General features: G+C 29.7%; 1 protein-coding gene across 2 annotated transcripts in view; it reads left to right on the top strand.

Annotated features, from left to right (window-relative positions):
* EPHA3 (EPH receptor A3) overlaps positions 1-10,009 on the top strand; it is a 338,669-nt gene that overhangs the window by 276,392 nt on the left and 52,268 nt on the right. For both annotated transcript variants that reach the window (XM_011356405.1, XM_011356406.1), the window contains exon 11: positions 2,269-2,454. In XM_011356405.1, the coding sequence (XP_011354707.1) occupies positions 2,269-2,454 (186 nt within the window). The remainder of the gene's footprint in view (positions 1-2,268; positions 2,455-10,009) is intronic.

Raw genomic sequence — 10,009 nt, 5'->3', positions numbered from 1 at the left:
GTAGCACTGAAATATTTTCTGACAAAAGCTTTTTTTAAGTTTTTAAAAATTAATTATAAAAACACTATTAGTAGTGGTAAGGATTAGAGAATTTTTGAATACTTTGTTCCTTTAGGGCAAGACCATACTGCTTAATATCCATGGAGTAGAATCATGTCTTGGTGGTGTTTTAATAGTCAATTTGCCATTTATTCTCCACCATAGCATCCTTACCAAGGATGCTTGTCTTTCATATCTTGAGTCCCACTGGGAGAGAAAACTCATTTGTATTTTCGTAACTATTTTTTTTTAACTTTCAATTTTCACAAGCTTCTTTTTTTGAGTTGACTATTATGTGCTCAACATTGTACTGCAAACATTATTTTATTCTTACCACTATCCTGTGAATTAGATATAATTCCATTTTACATTTGAGCAAACAAAATAAAGAGCAAATAGCTTGTCTGACTGAGAGTGCTAGTTGTGGCACTGGGGACTTGGTCTGATGGTTTCAACTTTATCACTAATTCTAGACAATAATGAGTTTCTACTTTTTTCATCATATTTTACTTATTTTTTATTTCTTGACTTCTTTATCGTCCTTAATTAGTTGATTATAGCAGGGCAACCCTCAAGTTTTAAAACTTCCTGTAGATAATTAATAATTTTTAATATTTAAAAGAAAATGTAAACTTTCATAGAGAGCAAATCCATGTTATTTGATATCCAGTAATCAAACAGAACCTGAATCATAGTAGGTACTTAATTTAACAATATTAAGGAATAAAAAATTGATTGATTTGTTAAATAAATGAATGAATAAAAGAATGAATGAATAGAGAGACAGTGTCTTCTACCAATATTTCTTTCTTTAGTGTTGGTTCATTTAATTGAATGCACATTTCAACTAAGTACAATTGGTAACTGCTTGCAGTACTCAGAGAGTGATGAAGGAAATGGTTACATTTAGCATGGGCAGAAAATAAGATAAAAGTAACTATAAAAGTAAACATTAAGTTTAAATTTTTAAAATAAATAAATAAATTTAAGCTTATTAATTTCTCATATTATCAAATGTGAGTTGATTTTTTTTGGTTCTGGTATTATGAATTATTGAAAGTAACTTATATTTTGCTAGCTATTTTCTATAAATTCATTTACTGAATGATAAACAATATTAAACTATAATTATTGTGACAGTTTTTTTAGATATAAAAATGAAATGGTCAAATATGAATTACTGTTACTTGGCAAAGAAATCCATGAAACAATCCTCACGGCCAAAATGCAGGGGGGAGAAATGCATTAAGGGAAAAAAAATGACTTTTAAAATTTCAGATACGTTAAATGTCTTATTTGAGTCTGATTCTATAACATTCCAATATGAATTAAACTGTCTTATTCTTAGGGTGAAAGTTCTAAATTTGATATATCTCCCTGGTCAAATAAGCATGTAAGGGTCTCTGCTCTCAGGAAGGTCAAAATTTAATGAAAAAGCAAATCTTCTCAATAACAATATATATGAAGATAGTCCTTAAACTAGTTCCAGGCAATTTTTTAAAAATCGAATTAGACTGTTTAAAAATCAGCAACATTTTATATTCAACAAATTTTTGATTAATTGTTCATTTAAGACAACTTTTTATTGAAGACATTGAATCTAAGAAAATATTTCGACGGTAATTCAATAGGTAAAAAATGTGCTTTTATTTGATACTGTTATGTTATTGTTCTCCTTCCAGAAGCCCAGAGAACTTTACAACTAGTGTATCGATAACACAATACACCAATACTCCAATAAAATGAATTGATAGCAGATGCTTTGATTTTCATTTTCAGAGGATCTGAGTATATAATTAAATTGGCCTTTTTAATAAAAATGGAATAGTTAGAAATACGTGAAATTTAATCTAATGCTCAACCCATAATATTCCTGCTGGTCTGTTGATTACCTGAGGAAACGGTAGCTATACAAATAAGGAGTGAAAAGTCTAATAGATATAGCTTTCAACATTTCTCTTGTTCTTTCATTTTGCATTATTCATAGTGTGATACTTAAAAATATATGAGGCTTCTCACATGGCCCATTTACTACTAAGCTGTAGATGTCCTCAGGCTTCTTAGGGAGTCTCAGATTACTATCTTCCCAAATAATTTGGAGGTCTACAATGTACATCTTCCAGGTCAAAAGCATAAATATTAAGAGGAAATAATTGCTCTCTACTGCTGATTTTTCATCATATAATTTCTTACCTTTTACTATTGTTTTGTTCTTCTGCATTCTAACAGGTGAATTTGGGGAGGTGTGCAGTGGTCGCTTAAAGCTTCCATCCAAAAAAGAGATTTCAGTAGCCATCAAGACACTGAAAGTAGGCTATACTGAAAAGCAAAGGAGAGATTTCCTGGGAGAAGCAAGCATTATGGGACAATTTGACCATCCCAATATCATTCGATTGGAGGGAGTTGTCACTAAAAGTAAGTCAAATAATAAGACCAACTTTTATGTATGTTGAGCAGAGTTTATTTAAACCTAAACTCAATCATTTAACAAGTTTAGTCTTTTTTTCATGAGTATCTATCATTCATAATAAAAAAAACAGTTTAAGATTAACATGTCTTTCTTTGACAAGAGGACAGATATTTAATTAGTATTATACTGATAGTTCTATTCTAGATCTTAAAAAGCTTTAAGTCTTTAGGAGCTAAACATTTGACTATATTAATACATGCTCATTAAAATATGGTTAAAAAGCGAATTTTTTGTTATGTAGTGTAGCAAGGTAAAATGATAATTCAGATAATTCAGAAATTGCCAGGATCTCCCAGCTAGCTAGCTTTTCTTTTATTGTTCACCAGTTTCATTTAAGTTTCCAAATCTTTACCCCACTGGCTTTAGAAAAATTATGGGAGTTTGGGGAATGCTTCTGAGCTATAATGATTGAGATCATATTAGACTCAAGGCATTTTCTCAGTTCTCTGAGGATTTCAAATAATTTTGATCTACAGTCCCATATGGATTCTTGTCTGGTTTGGGGAAGCTCTGGCTCACAGCCTGTGATAGAGATCTAAACTTATTTCCATGATGATTTCTCCAGCCAGACTCAAAAGGGATCCGGTGAGGCAACTATATGATTTTTGGCTTCAATCCCAATGAAAATCTCTTGAGAATGCTGTGAGATTTTTTTTTCCGCAAGATTTTGAAACAAAAATTGAAGAATAAGCTATATTGGCAGCAAACTCCTTAGAGTGAAAGATGACATATGACAGGGAATTTGACATCCTTTATGGGATACTTCATTGGCACAACATTTACATATTGTATGGCTACCAGTAGACATTACACATTATATTTTTCACAATGATATTTTTCTTTAACATTACATGAAGCACTTTCCTAATGGTACTAATACCTATTCTCATTTTAGTATGACCAAAAAGGCAATTCCTTCTTCACAAGAGCATGTATAATCGAAATATACTTTGGTATCCTCTAGAGTTTTCTTATATAATAAATGAGATTAAGATCTTAACAATGCAGAAGAATTTATGCATAAACCGTAAACCCATATTAAGTAATGTAAGAAGCGTTTTTTCCCTCTGTACTACTAAAAATTAGGCCATACTTGTAGCACTGAAATATTTTCTGACAAAAGCTTTTTTTAAGTTTTTAAAAATTAATTATAAAAACACTATTAGTAGTGGTAAGGATTAGAGAATTTTTGAATACTTTGTTCCTTTAGGGCAAGACCATACTGCTTAATATCCATGGAGTAGAATCATGTCTTGGTGGTGTTTTAATAGTCAATTTGCCATTTATTCTCCACCATAGCATCCTTACCAAGGATGCTTGTCTTTCATATCTTGAGTCCCACTGGGAGAGAAAACTCATTTGTATTTTCGTAACTATTTTTTTTTAACTTTCAATTTTCACAAGCTTCTTTTTTTGAGTTGACTATTATGTGCTCAACATTGTACTGCAAACATTATTTTATTCTTACCACTATCCTGTGAATTAGATATAATTCCATTTTACATTTGAGCAAACAAAATAAAGAGCAAATAGCTTGTCTGACTGAGAGTGCTAGTTGTGGCACTGGGGACTTGGTCTGATGGTTTCAACTTTATCACTAATTCTAGACAATAATGAGTTTCTACTTTTTTCATCATATTTTACTTATTTTTTATTTCTTGACTTCTTTATCGTCCTTAATTAGTTGATTATAGCAGGGCAACCCTCAAGTTTTAAAACTTCCTGTAGATAATTAATAATTTTTAATATTTAAAAGAAAATGTAAACTTTCATAGAGAGCAAATCCATGTTATTTGATATCCAGTAATCAAACAGAACCTGAATCATAGTAGGTACTTAATTTAACAATATTAAGGAATAAAAAATTGATTGATTTGTTAAATAAATGAATGAATAAAAGAATGAATGAATAGAGAGACAGTGTCTTCTACCAATACTTCTTTCTTTAGTGTTGGTTCATTTAATTGAATGCACATTTCAACTAAGTACAATTGGTAACTGCTTGCAGTACTCAGAGAGTGATGAAGGAAATGGTTACATTTAGCATGGGCAGAAAATAAGATAAAAGTAACTATAAAAGTAAACATTAAGTTTAAATTTTTAAAATAAATAAATAAATTTAAGCTTATTAATTTCTCATATTATCAAATGTGAGTTGATTTTTTTTGGTTCTGGTATTATGAATTATTGAAAGCAACTTATATTTTGCTAGCTATTTTCTATAAATTCATTTACTGAATGATAAACAACATTAAACTATAATTATTGTGACAGTTTTTTTAGATATAAAAATGAATTGGTCAAATATGAATTACTGTTACTTGACAAAGAAATCCATAAAACAATCCTCACGGCCAAAATGCAGGGGGGAGAAATGCATTAAGGGAAAAAAAATGACTTTTAAAATTTCAGATACATTAAATGTCTTATTTGAGTCTGATTCTATAACATTCCAATATGAATTAAACTGTCTTATTCTTAGGGTGAAAGTTCTAAATTTGATATATCTCCCTGGTCAAATAAGCATGTAAGAAGCTGCCAAATCTGACTATATAAATCCCAGTCATCTCATATAGTGCAGACATAATAGAGCAGCAGACTTAGAATTAGATTTTGAGCTCCTTTAGTGGCATATTTAAAAGTTCTAAGTCTGGCACCCTGTAACATCTGAAAAAAAATAGAAATGTCCTAGAATAAGGTCAATATATTGCAGTTAACTTATAAAGAAAATAATTTTATCACCAGAAGAAATTATTCAATCCACTCTTATTATTTTTCTTTGTTTCCTGAGACTATATAATGGCTAAAATAATCTATCTGCAAAGTTCAAACACACACACACACACACACACACACACACACACCTAGAGTAATGCAGAGCTTATAATTTAATGAACAAAATTGTATTTAGAGAAGAAAAGCAAGCCTATCTGTGTCTGGATGAAGAATCAAGGGGTAAGAGTTTAAGTTCTGACTCAACCCTACTGGTTGTGAGATCTCTGGCAAATCAAACCACTCACAGAGACTCGCTTTTTTCACTTGTAACATGAAATTAGCAGTTCTACTTTACTATTTCCAGATACTTTAAAGATCAAATAAGATTACATTGAAATATATTATTAAGTAGAATAGAGCTATGAATACCTAAATTATCACTTCTGGTGAGTTTGAGATTTTATGTTAATCTTAGGAGTATAGAAAAATATGCTTGAAAATGATTCCTTTTCTTGCTCCAAGATAATTCTTTTTATTATTGCTATTAATGATGTGCTTTGAAGTTCTCAGTCTATTATAATGTATCATTTTCAACTCAGAGAAAACTCTTTATTCAATCATTATACTTTCATTTATTTGAATCGAGCCATAAACAATTTTAATGGTACATTTTGAGCTTGATGGTCTTAAACAAGAGAAGGTGAGAGAGTCTCTGATCTTCAAAATAGCAGAAAGCTGGGGACACAGTCTTCGCTCAGAACTTGGCACTAACATGTGTTATCAATTTTACTTTAAGTTCAAAAAGATGGAACTTTTTTAAAACAAATGTTTGTATTTCTGCCATCACACCATTAGTCAAATGATATTCAGACTCTAAGACCTCCATTGGCCACTTTTCACCTACTGAAATAAAAGGAATTATATTCAATGAAATTGATGTGTTTTTTGTTGTTTTTTAAGAAAGGATCATTTACTGAAAATTAAAAAATAGTAATAATAATGTAACCTAACTGTAAACTGGTATTATTGAGGAATGCAATAAGCAGAACATAAAGATGATTTCTCATAATTAAAACATTTCTATGTTGGCGTGAGCATCCACTTTACACAAAAACTTAGTCATTTGTTTTTACCTTTCTATCTCCTCCACATATGATAAGGAAATATTGCTAGAATAAGATGTCATTCTTTAGTGACAATGCCAAATTCTTACTATTTTCTGTTTGCTTCTCTCTGAAAGTTTTCTTCTGCACTTGTCTCAAGGGTACTGTACTCCATGTCATATTCTCAATAGATAATATTTAGTTATACTTATTTTATTAATAATTTACAGAAACAATTTGTTAGAATAATCCATTTTGGAAACTGATGACATAAGTTATCATGCATTCATGACTGTAATTTGATAAATGAGTTGAGAATATATAAGTGCCCACATCAACAAAACTAAGAAAATCTCTACTCAATATATTGGAGAAAAAAATAAGACAAGGAATGTTATCTTTACATGCCTAAAGAACTTTCCTTATTTCTTCAACATTATTCACTATGTCTCTTAAATGAATTGGTCGCATTTGAATTAAAAAAGAATGTGTTGTATATTTTTCCCAATAATTTATATAGGATGAGTCTTTGATAGTTTTAAAAGATTAAATTCAACTTACAAAATTTGTTAGAGCATGACTTGCATGTGCCCAAAGACTGCCTTTTAAAAATTGCTAGTTTAAATATACAATAACTCTCCTAAAAGAAGAAGAAATATGATTATATAGTTATTTATTAACTGTCTGAATAATTCTAGTCTTACACAAACTGTTGTAGAAAGGGAGAAAAATAAACACTACAAATTCATGAGGCTAGTGATATCTTGATAACAGCTCAAACAATATTATCAGAAAGGAAAATAACAGGTCAGTGCAACACATGACAAAAATTCAATAACACTTGAATAATTATGAAAACATGACTATCAATGTATTAAAAAAGATACTATATCTTGCCCTAGTTTAGTTTATTCCAAGAATGCAAAGTCGGTTTGATATTTAACATTCAAGAAATTCGCAACATTAATAGACAGGGAAAAAAAGTTAATATCAATAAATATAAAAAATAACCATTTAAATTTAAATTTTTTTCTTAGTAATCATACATAGAAAATATGTACGCCTGATAACTCTATGTAAGACCTCAAAAACAAAACAAACCTACAAACATCATAGTCAATAATGAAACATTAAAAGCATTTCTTTTAAATTAGAAACAAGAAGACTGCTATAATTCATTGTTATACCTAACATATTAATTTTTGCAGTTAGACAAGAAAATATGTACAAGGTAGAAAGCTTGAAAAGAAAAAAACTAAGCTGTAGAATCAAAATGAGCATATTCAGATTTCTATATTTTGCACTTATTATACAAATCTTCTCTGGATGGAATAAGGGAGAGTAGAAAATATTCTTCCTGTCTTTAAAGATATTAAATTTTATTTCAAATTAAAAATAAATTTAAAAATTTTTAAATCTGCTGAGTGTAAAGCATTTAATATGTTAAAGTTGAGTATGGTTTGTTAAGAAAGACTTGGAGAAAGTGTTTTTTAGCCTGATTTTGAAAGGACAGATTATCTTTAAATAGCCTGAAGTGATAGATATGATATGATCAATTGTAAATGGCACTCTGCTAGATGCTGGATTCAAAACCATAGACAAAATAAAGAAAACTCCTGCCCTCATTAACTCATTAATTTATAGAGCAGAGGATAGCACAGGGGTCATTCTTAATATGAATAATGTTGATTAAAATGAAATTTGGAAAAGATTGTCCTGCATTTTCATATAATTTAAATGGAAAGCTGCAGAAATATACTCCTAATTCAGTGCATTATAATATTTCTATCAGTCAGTTTGGTATAGAATATAAAAATTTAAACCAAAACTTTTTCTTTCTAATCAAAGGTAATTCAAGTCTTCTTTCCTGGAAATAGGCGTATTTTGTCAGCTTTCTTCAATTTTCTTTCTCCTGCATATGCTTTTTTGTTTACACCTTGATTTTGGTTAAAGGATACTAAAAATGAATGTGGGCTGCTAATGTCAAATATTTTGATTTTATAAATCACATTTATGTATTAGAATGTGATTAAGACCCTTAAAAATAAGACATGGAGTATGTAAAACACAATTAATGTTAATAGGTGTTAATAGTATTTCCTTTAGAAAGGAATTAAATTTCAATAACTTGTATTATTTAATAATTGATAAATATTTTTATGTTTGCATGAAAATATTTTAATCTAAAGTAACACTTATTTGATCATTGCAATAAAAATTTTTATGTATGACTATATATTTATCACATTATCCTACTCTTCTTTTTATAGAAAATGTGATTAAGAAGGTTGTGGTGAAACAGTGCTAAACCTGGATCTTACATATTTTGAATCACATTTTTTCTGTCATCAAACAGTGGTTCAGTGGTTAGTAATATCTCTGAGCCACTGGGATAGTTGGGGAAATTAGTAAATTGTAACAGACTAATATGTTTTCCTAAACCCTTTAGTTATGAAAAATATGATTTTATCTATACTCACAAATAAATTTAAGAACCAATGCAAAATTCCATTGCAAATTTTGATTTGCTCATTTTTGATGAAATTTCATTTCAGTCGGTCATTTAGCAATAATTTCATTGAGTTTAGTATGTATACTCAGATGTATTTTAGGATTCTGAGGCAGTAAATAGTATGGGCTCTTGATAACAATGTCACTTCAAAGTCAAAATACGTATGAAAAAACATGCAAACTCAAATAGAAATCCATTGCATAATATGCAGAAATAGAAATCCGTTGCATAATATGCTGCCATTTTATAAATGATTTTCAACTACGTGAATGCATGTTAGAACTAGTTCTCACTACCATTGCCGTCTCTTTTCCTTTAACCCTATTTATCATAATCAAAATCACAAGGGAAACTAAGTGAAGATATTGCTTTCTATGGTAGAATATTTTTGATTCTATTTACTCTTTGTCTGTACATTTAGGTTTGCTAAATCTTCAAACTTAATATAAAGCACATTTTCAGACTTGCCCATTTTAACTGATGTGTTTATAAATACCTAAATTATAGAGCTAAATGCAGCCTGATCTGATTTCTGAATGGTCATGGGGCTTTGACTTAATTGACTGGTTTGATTTTTCAGCTACTTTTACTTCCCTTGCTAAACATTCTGCTAGACATGCTAACAAGAAACGAAATGGTCATAAGGCTGGGAGCCAGAAGGAAAGAGTGATAAGCAAAGGTCTGGGTAGTACTGTATACAAACACGATAACTGGCCACTGTAACTGAGAGTTGGCTATATGAGACAGAATATCTGTGACTACATTCAAGATATGCACTGAATTTTGTTAGATATTATTCTTCCTAGAATTGTATTTAGGGAAGGAACATAGAAATTGATAGTGATTTATGGAGAACATGCATATTCAGGATTTGATTAATTCATTTATTCATCTATTCATTTCTTTACAGATCAGGTCTCTGGGACCAGTATTTAGGCATGAAATTTACCAGTTCAGGATAAATGTTGAAGCTTCCCTTTCCTCCTTAATACTGTCAAGTCATAGCTTAATTAGAATTTTGAAGAAGCAAGTTCTGGAGGCTTAAGGTTTTGGCTAAAGTGATTTTTCAGACAGTACCAGATTAACTAGATATATATAATGTGTTACTCAAAATATATAGCTAAATCAACGTCTTAAAGACAAAGAGGTTGATATATCAATTAATTGTTA

This window comes from Pteropus vampyrus, unplaced genomic scaffold, assembly GCF_000151845.1.
Source record: "Pteropus vampyrus isolate Shadow unplaced genomic scaffold, Pvam_2.0 Scaffold26, whole genome shotgun sequence".
In the NCBI taxonomy this organism is placed as follows: Eukaryota; Metazoa; Chordata; class Mammalia; order Chiroptera; family Pteropodidae; genus Pteropus; species Pteropus vampyrus.
This window is presented reverse-complemented; position numbering and strand designations above follow the sequence as displayed.